The 27,500-nt window shown below is 37.0% G+C and overlaps 2 protein-coding genes across 6 annotated transcripts in view; both read right to left on the bottom strand.

Moving 5' to 3' along the window:
- The window catches only part of LOC107743103 (host cell factor 1-like), a 29,626-nt gene extending 17,292 nt beyond the window's left edge, over positions 1–12,334 (bottom strand). The window contains exons 1-13 of one of the 2 annotated variants that reach the window (XM_016556218.1): positions 12,203–12,334; positions 10,478–10,662; positions 7,210–7,358; positions 6,934–7,094; positions 6,633–6,841; positions 5,411–5,495; positions 4,264–4,370; positions 3,939–4,118; positions 3,152–3,475; positions 2,887–3,038; positions 2,102–2,296; positions 1,036–1,260; positions 594–695 (exon numbers count right to left, since the gene is read on the bottom strand). In XM_016556218.1, the coding sequence (XP_016411704.1) occupies positions 594–695; positions 1,036–1,260; positions 2,102–2,296; positions 2,887–3,038; positions 3,152–3,475; positions 3,939–4,118; positions 4,264–4,370; positions 5,411–5,495; positions 6,633–6,841; positions 6,934–7,094; positions 7,210–7,358; positions 10,478–10,652 (2,064 nt within the window). In that variant the 5' untranslated portion in view covers positions 10,653–10,662; positions 12,203–12,334. Of the gene's footprint in view, positions 1–593; positions 696–1,035; positions 1,261–2,101; positions 2,297–2,886; positions 3,039–3,151; positions 3,476–3,938; positions 4,119–4,263; positions 4,371–5,410; positions 5,496–6,632; positions 6,842–6,933; positions 7,095–7,209; positions 7,359–10,477; positions 11,267–12,202 lie in introns of those variants that run through there. The other variant, XM_016556219.1, reaches the window with a different exon arrangement.
- A 1,090-nt stretch (positions 12,335–13,424) lies between these two features.
- LOC107743109 (interleukin-1 receptor-associated kinase 1) lies at positions 13,425–26,835 on the bottom strand. Of its 4 annotated transcripts, XM_016556231.1 has the most exons (15): positions 26,548–26,835; positions 25,170–25,337; positions 23,993–24,106; positions 23,799–23,875; positions 23,395–23,580; positions 23,205–23,269; positions 21,901–22,015; positions 21,152–21,264; positions 19,753–19,960; positions 18,916–18,984; positions 18,561–18,785; positions 17,199–17,643; positions 15,325–15,444; positions 14,289–14,379; positions 14,026–14,106 (listed from the first exon to the last, which is right to left on the bottom strand). In XM_016556231.1, coding segments are annotated over exons 1-15 (2,109 nt in total). In that variant the 5' UTR covers positions 26,660–26,835; the 3' UTR covers positions 14,026–14,105. The 4 variants fall into 4 exon arrangements, with proteins under 4 accessions (XP_016411715.1, XP_016411717.1, XP_016411718.1 ...); XM_016556229.1 differs by lacking the exon at positions 14,289–14,379 and having other exon boundaries at positions 13,425–14,106; XM_016556232.1 differs by lacking the exon at positions 14,026–14,106 and having other exon boundaries at positions 14,331–14,400.
- Between the last annotated feature and the right edge of the window lie 665 nt (positions 26,836–27,500).

Raw genomic sequence — 27,500 nt, 5'->3', positions numbered from 1 at the left:
GATAGTCATGCGCATCTTGTCAGTAAAGCCGGTTCTGTGATTAGTAGTAAATCTCCATCACGTGCTTTCAGATGGAGCAGCATTTACTACACAGAGCCATAGTTCAGTGACAAGCTACGCAAAATCTCGTTCATAATCGCAGACGATATAATCGCGCAATAATGAAATCGAAGATATCGTTCTGCGATTATGAAAGCGGTTTGCGTAGCTTCTCAGTGAACTACGGCTCTGTGTAGTAAATGCTGCTCCATCTGAAAGCATGTGAAAATACCTAATTTAATAACATGTTCCGGTTGCTCCAAACCTGTATAAAAGATCATTTGCAGGGTGTTGTAACCTAACAGTTGACAGTAGCCATTGACTTCCATATTTTTTTCCCCCCATACTATGGAAGTCAATGGCTACCGTCAACTGTTTGGTTACCAACACTGTTCAGAAGATCTTTTGTGCTCAACAAAAGAAAGAAACACATACAGGTTTGGAACAACTTGAGGATGAGTAAATGATGACAATTTTCATTTTGGGTGAACTATCCCTTTAAGAATTCATAAGTTTAGGTAAGAAATGCACATAAAATGAGCAGGAACACTGACTTGTATTAGAGTAACAGGACTGCTTCCAGCCTGCCTGGTGACCGCAGAGGTTTGTACTGGTTTGGTTTGGACAACAGACATCATCTTCCCAAGGCTGGAGATCTGAAAACAAATGGTTATTACTTGAGGATACCCAAGTCAACTGCTACAAAACCAAAGTTGGATCATAAAAAAACCCCCCCCAAAAAAACATTTGCCATATGATGAATCATTATATTTATTCCTTATGGAAAGGTTAGAAAATAATCCTATAGTGGTACTTAATTTAGATCACAGGGGTTGAGCAGAACAAAAAACAACAAATAGAAAAAAAAACAAAAGAAAGAAGGAAGAGTTTTCGTGTTTGGAATTGCCCATAATTATGAACTACGTTGAATTCTTGTCACTGTTAACTAATTTTAAGTCCAGACAAACTGTTGTTTTTGTTTTTCCTTTTTCTTACCAGAGGACCGCTGCCACCCATTGTAATGGGGCTCTTAACAAGGGTTATAGTTTTGGTGACTCCTCCGACCATGGTGGTGACGACCTGAGCTTGCTGGGCTACGGTTACGGTGCCTGATTTGTGCACAGTGATGATCGGCCGATTCGGAGTGTTAGGAGTAGAGATGGCGGAAGTGCCGACCTGAGCTGCAGCCGTTTTCAGCATTCGGGTTGCGGGATTAGTAACCTGGAATGGAAGTAGGAACAAAGACACATTAAATCGCAAACAGCTACAGGACAAGAAGTGGATAATCTGGATGATTCAAGTCTGGAAGGATGTGACAAAGGGAAGTTGATGAAACATTCTTTTTTTTCCTGTTTTATCATTTTAAGAACACATTAGACAGACAGTTAACCCAAAACACCTACAGTACATCATCTCAATTTATTAATAATAATCCATTTTAGGCATGTAAAAGATGCCTAATGTCTGGATGGTTCTCAGACAGAATAAGCTACAGATCCTTTCCGTTCTTTCAATCGCTTTACGTATACGTCGACTTTCCATGTCCATTATTGTGAAACCCGCGAGACACAACAAAAACACAGCTCCGATCACAGCGTCTTCCATCCTCCTGTTGTTAATGTTGTTCTTCTTTGTTTCCATTGTTGAACGCCGCGCACAAATGACGAAGCTGTTGATCGGCTTACGTCACTTCTTAGTACACAACTCTCGGTGCGAATGCAACCCTTTAAATGGTACTGGGAAATAGTTCGCGCAAAATCGTCCCAGTACTTTAGTACTGTACATTTAGTTCTGGAACTAAAGCGGTGCGAAAGGCACTAATGTTGTTTAGTCAAAGGTCTGGTTATGAGAGTCAATACGTCAAGTCACTTTTATTTATATAGCGCTTTTAACAATACAGATTGTGTCAAAGCAACTGAACAGCATTAATTAGGAAAATATTGTGTCAATAATGCAAAATGACAATAGTAAACACTCAATTTTCAGTTAAAGGCAGTTCATCATTGAATTCAGTGATGTCATCACCCAACTCATTTCAGTTTAAATAGTGTCTGATACGTACCATTATAGGTGAAGCTACTTTGACAGTAGCTGGCAGAGTTGTGGATCCAGGAGTCATAGCGATGGTTTTCATGATGGTGGCTCCAGCTGGAACATTTAGCACAGTGGTCGTGGAAGAGGGCGGGATCTTCTGTGTGGCAGCTGCAGCTGCAGCCAAAGCAGCCATGCCACTCATCTGAGGACTGCTGCCGATTGGCTAGAGACCAAAACAGTGTTACAAAGGGTTTCAATGCAAGTTCAACATGGGACACTAACATTTGAGACAGGAGTGAATGATTGGGGGGAAAAAAATTGAATTGATACATTTCGGATAAAAATTGTGCCTAAAATGTTGTGATTTTATATCAATAAAACAACAACAACACCGATAATAGTAATAGCTGTTATTTATTAATAAATTATTTGTAAATAATAAAATCTCTCCTTTTGAAGTGGACTTTGAGCTTTGTAACTTTGCAGATCTTTTTTATGTTCAAACAGCAACATTACAGACTAACTAAAGTTGAAAAAGTGAAAAAGCATAATAGGACAAATAACGATACTATTGTAATATTTTGCTGTAAAATTACAACGCTAATATTTGTCTTAATTTCCTAATTTCCACACCAGATCATGAGCTTGCATGTTTGTAAAAGAATAGTGCCGCACTTCACTCTAAAACAAGCAAGGCATATATTTATTTAATAAAAATTGCAGCCTTTGGGGTTTGTGAAATTTTTCACTTTTATTTAGATTAATCGTGCAGCCCTTATGTAAGATTTACACTGATACTGATTATATACATACCGTCCCCTGGGTGCTCTGTGCAGGGACAACCATGCGGACACCTGCAGGAAGTGATGTAACCGTGACTGGGGATTTTCCTCCAGGAGTGGCCTGACGCACAGTAACGACTGACGTCCCAAGTGTGGAATGAGGCGCTGCCACTTTGAGAATAGCTGGAAACGGAAAGTATAAATTATCTTAGGTAACGTCACAATTATTAATATCATTCTTCACAGAAAGTTGCACAGCAGTCTGCCAGTTGCAAAAACCAGAAAGCCATTTGTACCTGGTCCACGAAGTGAGGCTGCAAGCGGGCTGCTTGGCATGGCGGTGGTGGGGGAAGGAACTTGTGGCACCATTGTGACCCCAGAGAGGGGCAGACTCTGAGCTGCATGAGCAGCAGCGGCAGGCGCCGGACTCTTAGGTGAGTTGATGGGTAAAGACGGGGTTGGGTTGACCGTTGGCGATGTGGCAGCTGTTGCAGCAGGGATGTCATATTTCTGCAGCTGCAGCAGGTAAGTGTCAGCGGTAGGCACTGCCCCCCAGCTCACCTCCAGAGAGTTGGTGTTGGCACGGACCAGCTGCACACGTGACGGAGGCTGAGGACGATCTGTTAGCGAAAGATGAGATTTTAAACATTGTCTGAAATAATATTATGAGTAAGTGGAATAATTTGTTTGTTTAATTTAGAACCATTAAATACAGCTATATTCATGTTGGAAAACTAGTGAAACATAGAAAAGGAAAATGTACTAAACTATATATAAACAAGAAATAAAAACAAAACTTGTGTGTGTAAATACTATAGTATTACTGTGTAGACCACCTTTTTCTACCAACCACAGGAAAGATTTAGCAATGTTTATTTGTGCTACACTGATAACACTGGGCTCGCCATTTAGTCAAGTCACCTTTATTTATATAGCGCTTTTAACAACACAGATTGTGTGAAAGCAGCTTTACAGTATTAAATAGGAAAAAATAATCAATAAATATTTATTGAGGATGTAAGTATTTGTAATGGGTTAGGTGTATTAAAGCTTCTTCTACACTGAGGAATCAGCTCAACTCACCCGTTTCCAAATACCACAGATCTTTGCAGCAAACTTGGTTGTTCCAGGCTTTGCGGTAGCCGTCTCTTCCACTCCAGACGAACAGCCTATTGTTTATAGCCACAGTGCAGTGTCCGGCTCTGGCCCTTGGGATATTATCCTCGAGCGTGTCCATCAAGATGGTTTCCCAGGACATTGAGTCTAAAGGAAATAAAGGTCAAGATCAGTGATGATAAAGCATATAAGCTGTGTTCTGAAACCTAATGAGCTATGAACAGAGGCAGCATTTTTAAGGCATAAGAGGATGTTCTCTTTTAAAGACCTTTGGCTTCTTTGTTTAACGTACCTAGATTTAAGCAAGCCAGCGTGTTTGTGCACTTCCATTCCTTCTCGTGTGTCGCCACTTTGACATCATCCATGACCAGAGGAACCCATCCACCAAACACAAACATCCTAGGAAAACATGAGACCAAAGTTAGTTATATCCACACTAACTAGACAACTAATTAGGTCAACATGGTTCAACACATTTTACTTTTGTGATGTGAAATTATGAAAACTGTAGGGTTGCACTTAACTGTATCCACTTCCAAAAAAGAAAGACAAAGACATTCATTAAGACAAAGATTTGTTTTATTGGAAAAAAAAAAAATATATGGATTTTTTTTTATGGCCAATGCGAATACCTTTATTCAAGCCAAAGTCGATTATATATATATATATATATATATATATATATATATATATATATATATAAACCATTTAGCTACATTTAGTTACACTACTAAAGTTACTTACACTATTTAAGATAATAAATAATGCATGCTGCAATTAAATATATATTTTCCATAATATTTACTGAAATAATTTACAAATAAAGAAATTGTTAAAAAGACACATTTATATGTAGGATACAACTTCATAACATCTAACAGCTGAATTTGCTATAGTTTGCGGAATTAATAATTTACTAGATATTTAATGACTTGATTAAATGCATTAAATGTGTATTTGCTAAATGTCGGCGCTATGAGAAAGTATTATATCACTAGCCTTTCTATTACTATTCAGTAACATTATTAAATATTACTAATAACAGAAAAGCAAACACTATAATACTTTTATACACTGTTTAAGTGCTCTGTCTATTAATTTAATAGACAGAACTCATGAGGAAAGGCAGTAAACTACTGCTGAGGGAGAACAGGAGCTCCTTTCCATCTGTGATCAGGTGCATTTTCAGCACTGTCAAAATAAAAGCTTCTGACACTCAGACAAACAGAAAAACCTAAAATGCCAAATATCATAGAGGTCAACCACTAATTTGTTTCTTTGAAATAACATGGACAATAAGACTAGGAAGGTCAATAATGACTTCATGTCAACTTTAAATCTGCACAAAATAAAATGCACAATCATTTCCAAGCCTGAAGACAGTCAATGTTTAAATAAACACTGCATGTTTAAACAGGTTTGAGGAAGTTATAACTTACTTGTTGGTTATAGTGGTGGCAGAGTGGAGACTGCGGGGCAAAGGTGCCGCACCACTTACGGCAGGTTTGTTCCAGGTTAAAGTATCTACAAAACAAATCACAGTTCATGCACGTTATTTAAAGGGATCCTATTATGCTCTTTTACAAAGTCTTGATTTACTTTACTTTACTTTTAGTCATTTAGCAGACGCGTTTATCCAAAGCGACTTACACTAGTGTATTTTTTCAACTGTTCTCAATGGGAGCGCTGCGTTTTTTAAAATGCCAAGAGCATGCCGAGCGCTGAGCGGCTTTTTCATGCTGAACGCTCGGGCGTTTTTTCCTCAGCGCTGAGAGTTGAAGAATGTTCAACTTTGAGTAAAACTGTCACTGTTTAGTGAGCTAACCAATCACAGTGGAGGAGGGGCGGGACTAATACCGACCAACCGTCACATCCTGCTTGTACTACGACTAAACAACAATAGAGAAGTTAAAGGGGTCCTATTATGCTGTTTTACAAAGTCTTGATTTTGTTTTGGGGGTGTACTAGAACAGGCTCTCATACTAGGTTGTTTTTACACATTTTACACATCATACACATTATTTTTCACATATTTTACATTATTACAATACCTCTCTCCCCAGTCTGGCATGAACGACTCGAATAGTTCCTGTATGAAATGAAGGCCCGCCTTCTGAAATACGAAATGTGTTGTGATTGGTTAGCTGGGCCAGTGTGTGCTGTGATTGGCAGCACTCGGCACCTGGTCGGGAAATGTCCTGCCCCTTACCATAGCCGCCTGCTGCCAGCTTCAGTGTAAATATTTCTCAAAATCAAATCAATTTGAGCACGATTTAAACCCGGATGATTGTAATCACTCTAAGTTCGTCTGCCTTGGGAAAGCTAGCGTGTCTCCGACATAGTGATAACACTCGTTGCCTTCTCTAGTGCAGCTCAACCAGGTCTCGTCCCATTTGTCGATATTTGTGATATCACAAATCCCGGAAAATATGCGTTGTAGTCCAAACGAGTCGTTCGTTGTAGTTTTTGAAAAGTGATTTCTGTTAAATATAATATCTCCTTTTGAAGTGGACTTTGAGCTTTGTAACTTTGCAGATCTTTTTTTATGCAACATTACAGACTAACTAAAGTTGAAAAAGTGAAAAAGCATAATAGGACCCCTTTAATGTTATAGCTTTGGCATTTCTTGAACAAATAGTTTAAGCCAATACTTTCTCTCACCTATGTCTAAAGTCCAGAGGTCCCCAAGACGGCAACCACTCATGCCGCCATAGATGATTAGACGAGACTTTTTGGACGTTTTCTCAGTGTAGACAACAGCAGTGTGGCTCTCCCGAGGAGGGGGAAGCACACCGTATGTAATGGGGATGTCCCAGCCTGCTACGTTAGACCCCGGGCGTAGCTCGAGAGTGTAAAGGTCATTCAGGTATCTGGAGTAGAAATGGAGAAACTATTTATTTGCAGATCTGCCGTTCAAACATTTATCAATTAGTTTGAGCATAAACTGTACAAGGCCTTCTACCTGGGAATATTGTTTTTGGGATCTTCACTGTCATTTGCCAGTCCACCAAACAAATAACATTTGTTTCCAACCAGGGAAAAGCTGTGGCCCAGACGAGGACATGGTGGTGGGCCATTCTTGGGGGCTTTGGGCTTCAAACGTTTCCACTCCCATCTACTGGCCTGTGTGAAGTATGACAGAATTAATGAATTATGACAAATATAAGGACTGATACTATGAAAAAACAACAGTCACTTCTATTGAGCTCAACCTTAAAGATGATGCTGAGAGACTTACCTGTAGTTCATAAAGATCGTTGCTATACTTTCCATACTCAACCATGCCCCCGAACACAAGGAGTCTGGTGCTGTCGCACACAAATCCATATGCAGCACAGCCGGGAGGAATGTCACCCCGGACAGCAGGAATAAACCATTGATTGGTGGCTGTTGAGAAACATATAGTTGCGTCATTGTGGGTTTGGATGAATAAAGTTCTTTCAGTGCTGTGTTGCAATGCACCATGTTCTTTTATTCTGTGCAGAACAGGGTTATTATTAGGGATGCTCCGATCCGCCTTTTTCGCCTCCGATACCGATTCCGATACCTAGGGTTCGGTATTGGCCGATACCGATCCAACGATACCAGTGAAGTTTTTTTTTCCCTCATTTAAATAAATGTAGAATTTATATATCTGTGTGTGGAACTGATAATCATTCTTTCACAATCTACTAGATACAGACTACTTCATTACAAAGAAAAATAAAATAAACAATAAATATGAAAAAATATAGGCCTATGTATATTTATAATCTATGACAAAAATTTATCAAACTAGGTTAGTGGATAATTCGGCAGCAAAAGTTATTCTAGAAAAATCAGTGCACAATAATTTTAGAAATCCAAACATTTAATAAAAAAACAATATTTTGTGGGGAACAAATAAAAGTGTTGCACTAAATATGGGCTTGAAGCAACATGGAGTCACAGCCTGACGCCGTGTTGCTTCAAATGCATCATTCTGCACACCGGATGCGCACATTGTAAGCGAAATTCATTTTTAAGAATATTTAGATCATGGAAATTAAGTATCAAAATATTAGATACCTTAAAAAACCTGAATAAATAAATAAACAAACATTTTCTAACAGAAATTGCAAAATAACAAGCAGAAAAAAAGAAAAATGCATTAAGAACTTGTATGGAGATTTTTCCATCTACAGATTTTTCCCAGACCTTCTTTTCTCTGTAAATTAAGGGTGCACACTATTGCTGAAAAACACAATCACTACTTAGCAGTCAGATGTCCGTATGCACAAAGGCACAGATCCCTAAACAAGACCATATCTGCAGATGAAACTTTTTTTGTAGAAGCATTTTTTAAATTTGAACTAGCACCTCATGACTACACGTTATGTACGAGAAGCTGCAAAAGACACATGCGCAAGTGGAACGTACAAAACATGGTGACATAAATTTTTAAGTAAATATAATGGGCGATATGTACATGTACAAGGTCATGTACATATACTGCGCGATAAGTCGATATATTCATTATTGCGACAGGCCTAGCGCGTCGTGTTAAAAACTGCAAAGCACAAAGGGAAGAGAAATTGATGCGTAGAGTATTATATCTGTGCAACAGTTATTGAGCCTTTCTTTTAACAGTTTTACATTTCAGTTACTGTGCACGTTAAAAACTATTTATAGTCTTTTCTACGCCCGTGTTTTGTTCTCACAGACACCCGGTAGCAAGTAACAAAACAACATTAAACACCGGCAAGAAGATAAAGTCCTTTTTGCAAAATCATAGACATGTATTTACAAATCAAGTATAATGGGAACACAGAATGATCTTGGAGAGAGCTTTACCGAGCTGACTGCTGTAACCGAATCTCGGATTTGGATCGGCTCTCTCTGACCGATACCCGATCCGAGAAAAATGGCACTATCGGAGCCGATACCCGATATGAATATCGGATCGGCGCATCCCTAGTTATTATAGTTAACTGAAACCATAAAAAAACATGTAGCTCAAAATAACTGAAAAAGTAGTTTATTTTAGGTAATTGGAAAAGCAACCTCTCTCATTTCCATTTAGTTTAACTTCATGTACTAAAATAACTAAAACTGATTATAAACGGTCTAAAATATTACGCTAATTCAAGTTTTTATGTTTTGTACATATTTATTAATTAGACGTAAATAACTTTAAAATGAATAAATAGAAAAAATAATGTAAAAAATAAATAAAACAGTAAAAAAAAACATTTTTACCTTTGATAGCAACTTTTTGATTCTGTAATCATACAGTATTTTTCACAAATAAAGAAATTGTTAAAAACATGCATTTTCATGCAGGCTACAAATACACACTTCAAAGGACCGGAAGTGTGTATTTGTGGAATTAACTATTTATGTATAATATAAATGAGAAATGTTGCTTTGGCAATTAGTTGAAATACTATTAAAAATAACTAACAAAAATATTAATAAAACTACAGACAATACATAAACACAAATGACAACAATTACAAAAACTCAACATAAAAACTCGTTCAAAATGTCAACAAAAACTACAATACTATCTAGAGCAGATGCTTTAATAGCATCTCAATGATACTAAAATTATACTGATTCTGCATTGCTGTAAACAGTTTCCAAAAGACGGCAAATGACACATGAGCAAAATGCAAATGTAGTGCATCTTTATATCACGATCTTAAAAATCATCTCTCAGCAGCATATAGTGCAATGCTTTTTGGAGTGCATCTACTTCTTACAATTTCAAAAAATTCCTCAGGCCTTCCCACAACTTTGCAACATTATTTAAACCTCAATAAAGTTATCCACACCAGAAATACTGCGAATTACAACCTCTTCCATTCATCCTAGAAGTATTTACATGGCAATGCGGGAAATATTGTGGGCGGGGCCTGTGTGTTGTGATGACGCAAGCGGCGTTCTTTTAACCCGCCATTTCTCTTGCGTGCCAGTTCCAGGGCTTGGCTACTAGTGCTGTAGCGTTAGCTGGTTAGCTGACACTTCAACCCATAAACATCTTAACATAACACAGCACAGATCAGCTCACAGTGCACCTGAATGCAACACCACATTCAGCAGATGATGCACTGAAATTAAGTGCGCTAACGTTAACGTTAGTGCAAACACGTCATAATTATGTGAGCTGAATTACACAGCCAACTGTTATTTTTGTGCACATTCTTTATGGCTAGTTAGCTTATGTAGCAGATCGCTTATGCAGATTTTGTGTAGCCGCTAACTGCGCTAATGCACCTGGCTAACCCTGTTTAAACAATTAGCCGAGAAATTGCTTAAGAAATAAAAAGGAGTTGTGTAAACTGCTATATATGCAATGAATTATTTCACCAGTCAAGAGGCGTTTGTAATAATAATTAAAAAAAAGCAAATAGCAAATCTAACAACCAAGGCAGAAAAGACAGAATCTGGCTAGCAATAACATAGCGAGCTAATGTCTGCAGAAATAAAATGCAATTACATGCACAAATAACATCGCCTTAATTACTATATAATAACATTCTCACCTGTATTATAGACGTGCAGCTCGTCCACAATGCCTTCATTCCCTCCGCCGAACACCACCATCAGCTCTTTAATGGCCACAGCTCGGTGTCCGTGTCTCGGGCGAGGAACCGGGCCAGACCAGCCCAAAACCCTCTTCCAGCGCGGCTGCAGAACCGAGGTCCCTGAAGAAGCCATGTCCACTTCTCTAGCGAGACACAAATCCCACGCACAGCGCTGATTTTAGTTGGGATTCCAACAGCATTCGTGTGTCAAAAGCTCTGTGCTAACTGGATTAGCCCGCTAGTACTCTGTAGCTTCGCGCAAGCTAACTAGGTCACCGAAATGGGTTCGACTTCCACGCGTTTATTTATTTAATTTTTTGGCTAAATGCTCTCCAAAATATACCAAAAGACTCACTCGGTTATAGTAAATATTAGCGTTTATGCGCGTCGGAAATCAAACGTATAGAGTATGAAAAAAAATGTCGGCCGGTTAGCATGTTAGCCGCTCAAATCTACGCGAACCGCCATTTTAGCGGTAAAAGACGCTTTTCATCACGAGAAGAAAATAAATAGACAGACACCGGCGGCTGAGCAAACGCCAATTACCGGCGAAACGAAGGAAAGTAACTCCAACTACAAAGCGTCACATGCAGATGGCCTCCTGCGCATTTTTTTTTTAAATCTCCGTATAGCAAGCGAAAAAGCGTTTTTGGGTTAAATGTCTTTAGGAGAAAAAGAAAAGCGCTATGAAGATGTGTACGCCGCCATCTTGCAGAGGCTAGCTAAACGCTACGCTACCAGCACAAGCGCCTAGTTAGCTGCTAAGCTAACACACACAAGCTAGTGAATCGAAATGGGCGGCGGAAAAAAAGAGAGAAATGGGGGGCGTGAAAATAATAATGATGATAATAAATCATAATAGTAAACAGAAATGAGAGGTGGAAAAATATAAATTAAGAAAATTCATCTAACACATACAAGGCAGTGAACCGTAATGTTGAGCGGAAAAAATTAAAATAAATACAAAAAAGGGTCAGCGAACCAAACAAAATATCAGCTTTTATTGAAATTAATATTACGGAAATCGTATTATAATACTAAATACGTCCATTAAACCCCGCAGGTAAAATGTGTTAAAAGCTTATAAAATTGACGCGTTTAAAGTCCGCATTAAAACAAATGCAGATAACGTTAGGTTATTAGTGTAGCTTTATGTGGTATGTGGAATTTTCATGCCTCTCGTCTGGGTGCCGCCTTCTTGATAAACAAACCAAACAATCCACCCAAATGTCATCCAAATGCATATGTATATTTATAAACAAATACACAATAAAACTCTTCAAATACAGAATTATTTTCTTACAAAACAGCGCTGATTAGACTAAAAACAACTTACATTGGCTGCTGTTAGCTATTAGCCGCATTAGCACACTAACGTTAGCTGAAATGTTCAATGAGATCCATTGGGCAGCCAGTTAGCTTCAATGCTAAATAGCTCATTACAACACTGCAAATTCTACATACTAATTTGGCACAACAGAGAAAATGTCACAGGTTTCATGTTTATTTACTGTTAAAATTGCAAGTGTGATTTTATTCGAGATGCACAGTTCAGTAAGTTGTTATTGTTTCGTCCCTGGCTTCTCGCTTAGCTTCCCTCAAGAAAAATGGCGGATGTACCGTTAGCCGTCACAGAAAGCAACAAAATTCGGATTCTGTCATTGCCTGGCACCAAATACTTACTCGTTCCGATTCGTTAACTTAATTTAAAAATCACCAGGGAGGACTCAGAGAACGAATTCGACCCTGGGTGCGCCTTTCACTGTAGATATAGCTAACTCTACATCTTTTCATGCCGCCCAGGAAGCCGCCATCTTCTTGACAAGCGCTCAATAATTCAACAGAGGCAGCCTCTAGAGCGCGCGCAGCACGGCACACAACATCGCATTCTTACTGTATGCGCTCAAATATTTTCTGGGCAGATATGATTTATTGGTTTGGAAACAAGGGTCCAATCACTGCCTACTTTTTTTTTCTGGAAACCATATAGTGTTTGGAATGTTGTTGGATGACAAAAGGCATATTTTCATTTATGTAATGTTGATTCTTTAGCCATAAAATGTGAGAGTATACGAAGACATAATTCAGTATTTTAAATAAATGTTTTATGAAACTATAATTGAACTATATTTCGGGCCTGCAAATCTGCTGGAATGATAAGTCGTTTGGAAGATGAATGAAAATAATTTTGTTTTTCAGAAAAGGTTTTGTAAATAGTTATTGGAATGTTCTAAATTTAAAGCTTTTAAATTTTTATTTTATTTTTAATTCTTCAATGAGTCTCCTTGGCGAAAAAACCCCCACAACTTTACATTAAGGGTGGTGGAATTAATGGCACAATATTTCTTTCTTTCTTTCCCTTTGTTTAGATTATCATAGTTTTTTATGGTTTTTGTTAATGTAATCTTAATATAATAAAAATATAAAAAGGTGGAAATATTTTAGCATTGATATCTAAACATACAGTGGGTCTCCATTACAGAATATACACACAGAATTCATGTAAAATATATTTTTATTATGTAACTGAATCTATGGTTAACATGGTAATTTCTCCTGTAACTCTAACATGTTGTTAGAGACCACCATCTCCAATATTCATGATCTCTGCATGAAATAACTATCTGATAATCATAATTCATGTAAATATTATATGCTTATTATTATATGCTTAAAAAACACTCCACTGCCAATAAACAAAAGAGTTGTATTTCATTCACAAAAACCAAGAGGTTTGATAAATGACCCAAATTGAACTTTTTTTTTCTTTCAAGAGAGCAGATTAAATCGTAGCATCTAAGAAGAATTTTTAAAAGTTATTACATTACATTTTACAAGTCATTGTATACAGTTATAAAGCAAAGGGCTGAATGTAGAAATCTGTAAAATTGCTGTTATGTGTTTCATATAAAACTGTTTTGGCATTGCAGTAATCGAACTAGAAAAAAAAAATCTAATGTGCATAATGAAGACTGCACAGGCTAAATGTTTAATTTAATGTATATAACAATCACCAGTTAGTACCATAGAAATAGATTAATCATTAATGTTAAATAGTACTAATAGTATTTAAATAGTTAAATACTACTCATAGAAGTAGATGTTTTGGCCATAATCCATAAACTTCACATTATGTTATAAACAATATGCTGCTGAGAACTAAGCCAAAAACAACAAGAAGCAACAGACAGACATTCAATCGCCAAACTAACAGGCGTATAACAATAAATTATGCACTTTTATATTTCTTTGGCTTGACAGTCAAGATTCACAGGTTCATAACTACAGAGCTTTCGTCATCCGTACCACGTTTCACTTGCTATTACCATAAAAAAAAAAAAGATTATTAATCTGCAGCTTTGGCGAGGTATTTATGAAGGTACTTTCTCTACCATAACCGTAAAAAAAGTACCGTAAAGACATTTGTGAATATTTCATGTAATATTTTAAAAACATATTTGCTGGGTTTCTTCCTCCAAACATCCAGTGTTAAACTGCAGCAGGCGACTGCATGTTGATTCCAGACGTCTCGCTTGCAAACTCATCACTCTCTTCTGGCTCCCTCGTTTCAGCATTCATCTCCCGGTCTACAGAATTATGAAAAAGCATAAATAGGCTATATTACGGATTCAAACAAACAAGCACTGCAATTTTGTGTTGACACATTTTGTAAAGATCCTCTTGCATGTTTTTAACTCAATATTAAAGAATTCACACTGCACCGACAGAAGCAGAAATCTGACACATTTGTGGGGTTTTGTCTAATCACCATCTGTTGCTGCTTGTTTTCGCTGATTGAACATGTTGACTCTGCATTTGTCGGGTCTTCGAATGTCGTCGGAGAAGTGATGTACTGTAATCTGGTGACCATAGGTGTTGTTCTGCATTTTCATATAATATTTTATTTCAGTTAAAGGCACAATATGTAATTTGAAAGCCGTCGAAGCGAAACGAGGCCGCTGAACGAGCGTGACACATGGCTCGAAAGCAGCGGAGCTTTTATTATGCCACAGTCCTTCCGGTCGTGCGTATGTGGGGGAAAAAAGCAGCGCTGTTTTATCATACTAGACAGGTTTGAAAGTTCTGTTATAATGCTACTCTGTGCGGTCGTCACCGGTCTATTAAAACGCACAACATATTAAAGCGTCTTTGGTGTTTCCACGTTTTCTACAAAACAAAACCGGAAATCGAGGGGTTATGACGTCGTTGGCAGGCGACACAATGACACTATGGACACGGTCCATGTCACTAGTTAAAATTGCTTATTTCTCTGGATTTTAAAATATTCTTCGAAACATTTGGGATAATGTAAGTAACACAAGTCAGCAAAATATTATAACACTGTTCTAGTGGTTTTTGGATATTTTAATAAAAAAATCTTACATATTGTGCCTTTAAAGTTTATTTCATTTCAAATACCAAACATAGTTTTGTGTCAACTATAATAACCTTGGTATCATAGTGATGAAAATCGTGACATTGACAAATAAAAATACAGACAATACATACAAATGCCAGATAAGACATTCAAAATATGTGTTTATTGCTTATTGGGACCTGTTAGAATATGGGGGTCTTGTATTTAGCCTTGTATGTGTCACCCCAGTTGCACTTTAAATGTGAAAACTGAGTATTTGTGACTCGAGCAATGCCTCAAAAGCAAATCTCCAGACATCAGCCAAAGGGCAATAAGATCGAGCAGATGCAGGATCTATGACCAATATGGGTAATTTTCAGCTCAGTTTGAATGAAGCATTTGTTGTATACAGTAATGTCATCCAGTTACGGTTGATTTGGACACTTACATAATGAGGCGCCTGATGACAGCAGATCAGAAGTTAAAATCCTTCCCTCTTCATAAAGCTCCATTTTTTGGACCAGTCGCTGCCTCACAGGATTTACAAACACTTTCTTGTCAGAAAAATCTGTAAATTTAGACAGGGCCAACTAGAAAGTTATAATAACATACAGTACATTCAGAAAAAGGCTCTTAACTATTTATGATCTACCCATTTTAATAACAAATAAAATAAGCTCATTACCTTCATTGGGACTGGACTGTGATGAGTTTTCCACTAAAGAACCACTTGATTTAGTGCTCTGAATGCCACAGGCCCCACATGACGTCACCTGAGCTCTGCTACAGTGACCTGTCAAGTACTGAGAAAAGCCTTGACTCTCATCCGATTCACACGGCATACCAGAGGACTGTGAAGCCCATGATTCAGCATTCAGCTCTGACTCTGAGCAGCTAGACTGAGTCACGACAGAGGTCAAGGTGGGACAGACAGTCTTGTGAAGGCAGGGGTACGTGTCCTCTTGAGGGCGGAGTTTAGAGAACTGATGAGTGAGAGAGTCCAGGGAGCTGCTGTCGGAGCGCAGAGGCTCAGGAGTGGATGGATGAGATGATACGGGAGACAATCTGACCGTGGTTGATCTGCCAGAGGTCTTCAACCCTAAATGCACATTTTGAAGTGCTTTGAACACCTATAAAACGCCAAAATAAAACACCAGAATAAACCTGATAATTCTAACTAAACCTAATATTATGAAGGGGTATTATTGTATTGTATAATAATCTTATTAATTCCCTGATGTCTACTTGTTAGCTAGTAATAATTAAGTTTTTGTGACCACTCTCTCCATTTGAACGGAACTTTAAGAAACACCCCCTTCACATGTTTGTTGTCAGGAGCAATTGTTTTTAATCACTCCATCCTTTAATATTTAATAACTTGAAGAAATGCTCTTTTTAGTTCTGAAAATAATACTACATTTACACGACCGTTTAAAAGTTTAGGATCGGTAAGACTTATTTTATTTATTTTTTAATGTCTCACCAAGGCTGCATTTATTTAAGTAATATTGTGAAATATTATTACAATTTAAAATAACTGTTTTCTATTTGAATATATTTTAAATTGAAATGTATTTCTGTGATGCCAAGCTGAGTTTTCAGCATCATTATGTTCTAGTGGTTTTTGGATATTTTAATAAAAAAATCTTACATATTGTGCCTTTAAAGTTTATTTCATTTCAAATACCAAACATAGTTTTGTGTCAACTATAATAACCTTGGTATCATAGTGATGAAAATCGTGACATTGACAAATAAAAATACAGACAATACATACAAATGCCAGATAAGACATTCAAAATATGTGTTTATTGCTTATTGGGACCTGTTAGAATATGGGGGTCTTGTATTTAGCCTTGTATGTGTCACCCCAGTTGCACTTTAAATGTGAAAACTGAGTATTTGTGACTCGAGCAATGCCTCAAAAGCAAATCTCCAGACATCAGCCAAAGGGCAATAAGATCGAGCAGATGCAGGATCTATGACCAATATGGGTAATTTTCAGCTCAGTTTGAATGAAGCATTTGTTGTATACAGTAATGTCATCCAGTTACGGTTGATTTGGACACTTACATAATGAGGCGCCTGATGACAGCAGATCAGAAGTTAAAATCCTTCCCTCTTCATAAAGCTCAATTTTTTGGACCAGTTGCTGCCTCATAGGATTGATCAACACTTTCTGGTCAGAAAAATCTGTAAATTCAGAAAAATTCAGACAGAGAATGAGAGAGGGCCAACCAGAAAGTTATAATACCATACATTAAAAAAAATGCTCTTAACTATTTATGATCTGCCCGTTTTAATAACAAAGAATCTCATTACCTTCATTGGGACTGGACTGTGATGAGTTTTCCACTAAAGAACCACTTGATTTAGTGCTCTGAATGCCACAGGCCCCACATGACGTCACCTGAGCTCTGCTACAGTGACCTGTCAAGTACTGAGAAAAGCCTTGACTCTCATCCGATTCACACGGCATACCAGAGGACTGTGAAGCCCATGATTCAGCATTCAGCTCTGACTCTGAGCAGCTAGACTGAGTCACGACAGAGGTCAAGGTGGGACAGACAGTCTTGTGAAGGCAGGGGTACGTGTCCTCTTGAGGGCGGAGTTTAGAGAACTGATGAGTGAGAGAGTCCAGGGAGCTGCTGTCGGAGCGCAGAGGCTCAGGAGTGGATGGATGAGATGATACGGGAGACAATCTGACCGTGGTTGATCTGCCAGAGGTCTTCAACCCTAAATGCACATTTTGAAGTGCTTTGAACACCTATAAAACGCCAAAATAAAACACCAGAATAAACCTGATAATTCTAACTAAACCTAATATTATGAAGGGGTATTATTGTATTGTATAATAATCTTATTAATTCCCTGATGTCTACTTGTTAGCTAGTAATAATTAAGTTTTTGTGACCACTCTCTCCATTTGAACGGAACTTTAAGAAACACCCCCTTCACATGTTTGTTGTCAGGAGCAATTGTTTTTAATCACTCCATCCTTTAATATTTAATAACTTGAAGAAATGCTCTTTTTAGTTCTGAAAATAATACTACATTTACACGACCGTTTAAAAGTTTAGGATCGGTAAGACTTATTTTATTTATTTTTTAATGTCTCACCAAGGCTGCATTTATTTAAGTAATATTGTGAAATATTATTACAATTTAAAATAACTGTTTTCTATTTGAATATATTTTAAATTGAAATGTATTTCTGTGATGCCAAGCTGAGTTTTCAGCATCATTACTCCAGTCTTCAGTGTCACATGATCCTTCAGAAATCATTCCAATATGCTGATTTGTAACATTTCTTATTATCATCAACATTAAAAACAGTTGTGCTGCTTCATATTTCTGTGGAATCTGTGATACTTTTTTTGACAGAATTCTTTGATGAATACAAAGTTTTTATTTGAAATAGAAATCATTATAAATGCCATTAGTGACTTGCTCAATTTAATGCATCCTTGCTGCATAAATGTATTAATATTCTTAAAATAAATAAAATAATGACTGACCCCAAAATTTTTAACAGTAGTAAATTTTGAACTGTAATTAAATTTTTACTGTACAAAATTTAAGAAAAAAATTAATTGATTTGTCATGACATGATCAATTTAACAGAAACACTCTACTAAAATCGTAATATAATAAACAAACAAGCATTTGAATAGATTCTCCTACTTCCGTCATGCGGGGTCTCTTCTTCCGCCGTCGGTCTAAACATTGACATGCCAGCTGAGAGATTTCCATTGATCCATGAGGGGAAGGTGTGTCTTTAGACATCAGTCGAGGATCCAGATGTTTCCTGCAGATGTTCTCCGCTGCGTAAGCATAGGACAGCTCCCGCGAGTGCTTCCCTTTGCTGAAACTTCTTCCATCATCTTCCTCCTCATTTACTAGATCTTTCTGTGAGAAATAACAGGTTTAACCACCCACCAGCCAACTCTACACTCAATTTCGAAAAATTGACCCTTATGACTGGTTTTGTGGTCCAGGGTCATATATGTGACTAAAATAAGATTTCAGCTCTTCTTACCAAGTAAACAGTTCTGGATTGGCCATTGACCTCCAGAGCCTGGCGTCCAGTAAGTACCTCTAGCATGACCTGCGGTATGAGAGAAACTGGAGTGTTTTGACTTTATCAAATATGGAAAGCTGAAAGACCTTTGCCGTAAGAATGGGTGATAAAGCAAATATTATAGTGATATGTCTGCTGAAGGTATAAAATTAGGAAATATTGTGATAATGCTTCGCTTATACAGACAGTGAACCAATTTCACACAGCTTTTTTGTCTCACAACCATGACAGCTGAATTAAATCATGTCTGCTTTCAAATGCTCCCGTGTGTATTTGTGTTTTTTATTTTGGTACCTTAAAGTACATATGATTTTTACATTTTGTGAAAATTTTGTAAAAAAGTAGTGATCAGTGTTTTTTCATGCGGAGGAAAAAACAACACCTTTTTAAATGTTTTTTGAGAGCAAATACAAAAATATTAATATATTAAATGTTTTCAAAATATGGAAAAATAATGCGATTCAATTTTTTTAGCTATATTGCCCAGCCCTAGTTTGTAGCATCTGTTTACAAACAGGCAACATCACACAAAAAAAACTAAAAACTGAAGCATTATAATTATAATAAATATAATTAAGGCTGAGTCTTCCATAAAAACCCAACTCGGACCTCTTTGAGTGAATCAAAAAGTCTTTACATTGGCTATTTACTATTCACACACTGTTACTCTAATATAACCTGTATGCATTCTTGTAAAATAATATTGCTGGTGAGAATGATGAACATACAATCAGTGCTGTCTACGTTAAAAACATATTGGTGTTAATGAGATTTTGCGTCTGAGATGCAGCTCACCACTCCAAAGCTGTAGATGTCGATCTCCACTCCCAGCTGTCCATCCTTCAGGTATTCTTCTGGGAGGTATGCCAGAGTTCCCCGGACCGTAGCAGTTTGAGCCACGGTGGACGTCTTGCCTGGGGTTTTGTTGGGGTTCCGACAAAAACGTGCCAATCCAAAGTCCCCCAGCTTGGGCTCCAGGTGGTCCCCTAAAAGGATGTTAGAGCTGTAACAGAGGGAACATGACTGGTTGGTACCTTAATAATTAACATGCATGTCCAAGTGGAACGATATGTTCATCAAAAAGGAAAATTGTAGCGCTGGATAGTGTAGTGGTGAAATGTTCCTAAATTTCCAACCACGAATTCAGACCCTTTTACAGGTGATGGAGTTTTAGCAGCGCCAGTGCCAAACAAGTTAACTGACCCAAAAGCTTAATTTTCTTTTAAAACTCATCCCAATGTAAAGGTTCTTTGCAGTGATTGCAGGTTTTACCAAATGTAATGGGTGCAATCAGCCGCACTCACACTGCATTAAAGATTCCAGTGGAGAATGAATCTGTATCTGTAAAAACTTTCATTCCATCAACTAATCTGAGGTCCTGAGAGATGTAGTTGTGATGTCATTTGGGTCAATATGATTCCTGCAATTTATGTAACAACAGTGTGATTGTCAGACGCTCAAGCTGGGACTGACGTTTGACTTTTACGAGAGAAAAATTTCGGTAATGTATGATGTGACTTCAAAGATGCCCGCACCTAAATGTATCTAAAATTAGTGACTAGTTGGTTTGTCAATGACTTCATGACTCTTAATTTGAATTCATCACAAAGATAATTCATGATCGATCATTTCAAGCATTCATGTTTATCCCCATCAAATACTGCAGATTCAAAGAGTCCAGCAATGACCTTAGAGACTAAATCTAGTTACCATTCTAAAGTTTAGGGTTGGTAAGATTTTTTAGTGTTTTTGAAAGCCTCTTTATCTCACCAAGGCTGCAGTTATTTGACAAAAAATACAGTAAAAACAGTAATGTTTTCAATTTGAATATATTTTAAAATGTAATTTATTCTTGTGATGCAAAGCTGAATTTTCAGCATCATTTCTCCAGTCTGCAGTGTCACATGATCCTTCAGAAATCATTCTAACATTCTGATTTGCCACTTAAGAAACATTTCTTTTTAATATCAGTGTTAAAAACAGTTGTGCTGCTTTTTAATTTCATGGAAACGATGACACATTTTTCAGGATTGTTTGATGAACAGAACTTCGAAGGAACAGCATTTATTAGATTTTTTTTGGTAACATTATAAACGTCTTTGCTAAATAGGAACTATTAATTCTGTCAGAAAAAGAAAAATCTTACAGACCCCAAACATCTGAATGCCAGAGTACATGTGCTTCTTGCACTCACCTCTTGATATCTCCATGAATAAGTGCAGGTGAAGAAGAATGCAGGTACTGAATAGCTTTGGCAGTGCCAAGCAACACATTTACACGCTGTGACCAAGAGAGGGCGTCACTGTCCTGAAAGAAACAAGCGTTGTGAATGACAAACCTATGCTGTGACAGAGTTAGATGATAGATGACCTAAAATGACAATTCTGTCATCACTTACTCATGCGGGTATAAACCCAAGTGACTGTTTTGAGGGCTTATTTACTTACAATGATAGTGTATAAAAACAAGACACAAAACATAATAAAAAGCACCACTAAAGTTGTTCATATTTTGACTTGTGAGACCAGTGACTCATGCCATATCTTTTCATTGATACTGTTGACTGTTGACGTTGTCATCACAACAAGTTAGGATTCATTATATTTGTACATGCAGGCCCTCAAATGAGATTTGAAAGCCAGGTTGGACAAATCTACCTTTTAGCGGAAAAACAATTTAAATTTCATTCTATCATACAACTTCAGAACACTTGAATGATGAGTCATACAAACCATTTTTGAGGTGATTTTTCCCCCCTAATGTATATAAAAAGAGCAGACAGGGCCTTTCCTCAAAATATCTCCCTTAGAATAAATGCACATTTGGAACAACATGAGGGTGAGCAAATGATGACATAAGTTTCATTCTGAGTGAACTATTCTTTGAATAGCATACTAAACACTGATGCAGAGCCCATATTGTCAAGCAAGAGTGGTAACTCACCTCACATCGAAGCCGGTCCTCTAAAGAGCCCTTCGGCATATAAACATATATTAAACAATAAGTTTGTCCTTCTATACTGTAGCCAACAAAGTCCATTATGTTGGGATGTCTGTATCTGTGTAAGAAAGAGCCTAATGAAAAACCGTGTAGCTTTAGATTATATTGCATAACATTTAACAAGAGCATTACGGTAGCTGAAGGAAGCAAAGCTTGAAAGGTTGAAGTGTCAGGAAAAAAATGACCTAATTAAGAGACAAAAGGGTGACAACTAACCACAAAAAAGTTTTGGAGGGTGTGCTGTAGACTTTCATTTTTGGGTCATGAAGAGGTGTGGTGTATAAAGAGCAATCGAAACTTCAATCGGGTAAGTCCCATTCTGTGCTTCTGTTAAACACACAAATGAATCACAGCCAGACTGAAAAAAGCTAATTAAAGGAATAGTTCACCCAAAAACATCCAAGATGTAGAGGAGTTTCCTCATCAGAAAAGATATGAAGAAATGTAGCATTACATCACTTGCTCACCAATGGTTCCTCTGCAGTGAATGGGTGCCGTCAGAAAGAGAGTCCAAACAGCTGATAAAAACATCACAATAATCCACACCACTCCGGTCCATCAGCTGCTTGTTTGTAAGAAACAAATCCACCTTTAAGGTGTTTTAACTTTAAATAGTCACTTCTGGCCATAATCTATATTAACGCTTCCTCCAGTGAAAAGAGTCCATATCCCCTTTTGTCCTCTCACATCAAAATCCACTGACATATTTGTTTAGAATTGATTTTGGACTGTTTTGACTTGTAAACGGAGCTTGATCTGTGCATATTTCTCTCTTGATTCGGACAAGACAACTTCTTCACTGGAGTAAGTTATATTATGGATAGAGGGCTCGTATTTTTAGCAAAGGTTTGAAGTTAAAAAACATCTTAATGATAGATTTGTTTCTTACAAACACACATCTTTTCACTTTTACAAGACATTAATTGATGGACTGGAGTGGTGTGGATTACTTGTAGATTTTTGTGATGTTTTTAATCAGCTGTTTGGGCTGTTAATTCTGACGGCACCCATTCACTGCAGAGGATTCATTGGTGAGCAAGTGCTGTAATGCTCAATTTCTCAAAATCCGTTCTGATGAGCAAACAAAATCATCTACATTTTGGATGACCTGAGGGTCAGTACATTTTCAGCTAATTTTTATTTTTGGGTGAACTATTCTTTTAAGACAAAACAGGAAAGACAGATTTAAGACCCGAGAACAGGAAGCATAAGCCACAGGAGCAGAGGATGGACAGACAGTTTCTTACTGTGATAGTTTTTCTACTTCTGTCCTGAAACTTTCCTTCACGACATTCCAGTCCAAATGGGAGTCCTGTTCCAAACACCCACATGAAAGAGAAAGAGAAAAAACATGGATGCTTAGGAAACAAACTGAATGACTCAATAACAGAACGGCCAAAATCATAATGGTTTGCTTTGTTAGTTCCCAACTAATACCTCTTTCAGCTTCTTCACAGCAAATTCAGTGTTTCTCATCACAGCTTTATACACGTGCCCGAACCCTCCTTCTCCAATCTGCTTGCACGGGGAAAAGTTGCATGTGCCACTCTGGATTTCCTCAAACGGCCAGCTCATTGCAGTAGAGGAAAGAGGCGGGGGATCCATGCGGTTCGCACACGGGCACTATGAACAGACACAAATGTGTCAGTGGATTAAGAGACTGTAAGGAAGAAAAACATGATGGCTAAAGGAAGAGTCATGCTGACTAAAGGAAGAGTCATGCTGACTAATGCCTCACCAGCACAATAAAAACTGAACAGTCAAACCTAGCAAGTTTTTTCTTTAAGCCGTTTTAAATGACTGAATTTCTTTCTTTCTTTTTTTTTTATCAAATGAAGCACCTCTATATTTGAAATTCTTGAATCCATAGAGTCCAGATCAGGCGGTGGGGGGCTAGGCTTGGGTAGAAGCCTGACTTCTGGAAAAGCAAAATGACCATTTTTAACACAGATATTCTGAAGCAGTCAACTTGCATTTTTTTAAAAGAATATCATGTTCGACAGATGCAATCACTGAACTTAGAATAAAACATTACCGGGGACAGGGAGAGACTCTTTGACAAAGGTGGCTGTACTGCTTTGACATGCAGGGACTGGTGGCACCGTTAAAGGTGACTGCTGCTCTGAACGAAACTGCCGTATATGTCTGCCTGTGGAAATGCATGCAAAAGTACATTAATGGATTTTTTATCTAAATATAATGACATGCAGTGTCTGCACAAAAGTAAATCATAAAACTGAAATATATCCGTTTTTCTACATTATAATTTTTCTATTTAGTTTAATTTATTTTTATTTCAGTTTTAGCATTTCAACATGGGAACATTTCAAATTTTCATCTACATTTTTTTTAAAACGTTTTTAATCAAAAATATATTTTATTTCAGATTTATAACCAAATTTAGTTTGAACACTTATTAGTTTTAGTTAACAATATTACTCAAATATTATTACTGTTGACAATATGATATATAAGACGGAGTCATTTATTGGCAGATATCTGGCTATTTTGAGATTACTTGCCGTTTGCCAATAGATCAACAAAAGTACTCTCTCTCACTTATGTCAGTGCCAATATATACTATTAGCCATGTCAATAAATAATACACAATTTGATAAAAAAGTAGTGAATCTGAAGAAAATAGTGTAAAAGCTGTGTAATTTTAGTTGCTTTAACTAAACGAGCCTATATAACAAATTTATCTGCATTATATATGCAAGTTGTTGCATTTTGATGAAAGATTATAGGGACTTTTTTTCTTTGAAAAAACATGCACCGATGAATCATGCAAAATGAAATGGAAACGTGTTTTAACAAAGCAAATAAGGTCAATTTGGACTCTGTTTAAGATCAAATAAGAATCCTAATTAGTTGTTGCTGTTGATTTTATTTTTTTTTTCAGTAGATATCAGAGGAGAACGTAATTGCTTGTAGCTGTAACTCCGACAGCCTCTCTAGTGATCAGAGAACAGAAACGGAAACAAATAAGCATGTGTGATCACAGCAGAAAACTGCCACATCTGACAGCATTGTGTTTCTGCACAACTTAAATGTGTTACTTGTCAATAAAGTGCCTGAATCAAGACTATCAAGTGAGTTTCATGACAACCTCAAAACCCACCTGACAACCTGGCTGGTTAGGGCATGAGATATGGTAGAGATAATAGAAGCAAGCAAATGACAAGGCACAATGATACAGAAAGCATACATACATTCAAGGATGATATCACGGGCCCTAAACCACTGCAAGCCCTCAAGAATCTTCAGCAGTTCTCCAACCGTCCCGTTGCGACAGCCCCATTTGTGGATCAGGTTGTCTGTCCGTCTGGGGCTTTGCTCCAAAAGGCGTAGTTCGGTCTGGTCCGATATTACCTGTGAAGCTGCAATGGACATTAAAGCACTGTTTTAGTTTAGTTATTAGTTTCCACCAAAATACTTTAGTTACTACAGTAAAAACATCATAATTTAATTAGTGGTGTCAAACGATTAATCGCGATTAATCGCATCCAAAATAAACGTTTTTGTTCACATATGTGTGTGTACGGTGTATATTTATTATCATTATTATCACACTGGTAAAAAATGTATAGCCTGAATGCACTGTAAGTCGCTTTGGATAAGAGAGTCTGCTAAATGCATAAATTATTAATTATTATTATTATTATTATGTATATATAAATACAAACACATGCATGTATACATTTAAGAAACATATGTAATGTTTATATATTAAATATATTTATATATTATATAAATTATATGAATATAAATATATACATGTAAATATTTTCAAAATATATACTGTATGTGTGTGCTTTTATATATACATAATAAATATACACAGTACACAAACATATATTATGTAAACAAAAACTTTTATTTTGGATGCGATTAATCGTTTGACAGCACTAAATTTAATATGATATTTAGCTCCAATTGTGTAAGTGAATCATTTATTCTAAAACTTCATGAAGAATCATTATTATGACTGTGTAGAAAGTTCTGACATTCTCCAGTTACCTGGATAAAAGGGCAACATTGGCAAACATTTACTTCACATAAATAGCATCTTATTTAAACTTATTTCCAATCAGAATGATTCCCTATTGAAAAGGAGCTGTGATTTAACAATATGATGGATTAAATCTCAGCATCTCACCTGAATCAATGGACGCAAAATAAACCCCAACAACCCCAGTGATCCACGTGCATTGCCGAATTTATAAATCAGATTATTAATTATTAACCCCTTTATTTACTCCAGTGTCATCGGTCATCAGGCCAGGGCAACAATCCTGACATTTAGCGAAACATCTGTAGTTACCTCAACTACATTCATAACCACGCAAATATCATTACAAAGATTTACAAACTTTATTCACAACTAAACTAAGTAAATAAACCACAGCTGTAAGAAATAAACATTTCACAAATTAAACAAAAACTTAACTTTTGATGTCACCGCTCAGATGGCTAAGCGAGTTAGCGAATGTGCTAATCAACACATCCTCCGGGGTTCGAGTTCAGATTTAAATAAAATACTACTACAGCAGCCTAATAAAAACCTAAACATAAATACATAATTCTTACCGAATAATATCCAGTCTGAGCGTGAAAGTGAGTCCATAATCCGTGTAAAGTGATTCATAACAGACGCGGGTAAATTGTACAGAAACTCATTTTGAAACTCCGCTCCTGACATTTCCCTGACTTTATCTTTTTCTTCTTTGCTGTGTAAATCTTTTTAATCAGCTCTGATATTGTTTTACGTGGTCTTTGGACGCGGGAGTTTCCTGCTTGTGGCTGTCACTCGTGTTAGTGGTCTTTTTTTTCTCTTTTACTTTAAGTCACCACCACAGCAGTCACACCGTGCTACTGGTTCGTGAATATTTATTGCGTCATCTAATTAATATTCATGAGCCGCCGCTGAAGCTACCGTTCCTGACCGCCGCCCCCTTTCTTACGTTAGTAGTTGAAATCTACTTGCGGAGGCCAACGTCACATTACGTTTATTAATATTCATACCCGTCATCTTCACCATAGTAGTCGAGTTCGTGAATTCCTTCGCCATCACGTCTAACTTACTCACATCTTCCATTTCCTTTTTTCCACATTTAGTAATAGGGTAAATGTCACTGTCCTGATATTAACTGCTGTTTTTGCATTTTGAGGCATTTGCTCAAAAATTTAAAGTGATGCAATATGCCAGACAAATTTATGTATTACAAACTTTTTTTTTTTGGTCTGAGAAAGACATTAAAGTTGCATTTGTATCAAAACATGAGAGATTACTATATGTAAAATATGAGCAACAAGCATTGGTTTAATTCAAGTTCAACTGCAAAACCTCAAGAGAAAAACTCCCAAGTGAAACTGAAACATTGATTTTGCTTTCCAGATTACAGCCATCAGTACTTTTCCTTGTTTTGTTTACGTTTTTTCTAACATGATTAAATTATAGATAAAACCCTGATATTTCACATTAAGGAAACATCACTAACATTGTTTTGTTTGTGACGCGAGTCAAAGAAATGTTTTAGACA

Source organism: Sinocyclocheilus rhinocerous, unplaced genomic scaffold, assembly GCF_001515625.1.
Source record: "Sinocyclocheilus rhinocerous isolate Xijiao unplaced genomic scaffold, SAMN03320098_v1.1 scaffold797, whole genome shotgun sequence".
Lineage (NCBI taxonomy): Eukaryota > Metazoa > Chordata > Actinopteri > Cypriniformes > Cyprinidae > Sinocyclocheilus > Sinocyclocheilus rhinocerous.
Note: the sequence above shows the minus strand (reverse complement) of the source record. Positions and strands in the feature narration are given on the sequence as shown.

What these genes read in the sequence shown, in the direction of transcription:
- LOC107743109 (XM_016556229.1), bottom strand. Translation starts at nt 26,659, where the DNA reads ATGTCAGGAGCGGAGTTTCAAAATGAGTTTCTGTACAATTTACCCGCG. An exon ending in AGAGTCTCTCCCTGTCCCCG is followed by an intron (nt 23,876 to 23,992) that starts GTAATGTTTTAT and finishes TTGCTTTTCCAG; the next exon opens with AAGTCAGGCTTCTACCCAAG. An exon ending in ACATCTACAGCTTTGGAGTG is followed by an intron (nt 18,985 to 19,752) that starts GTGAGCTGCATC and finishes CTCATACCGCAG; the next exon opens with GTCATGCTAGAGGTACTTAC.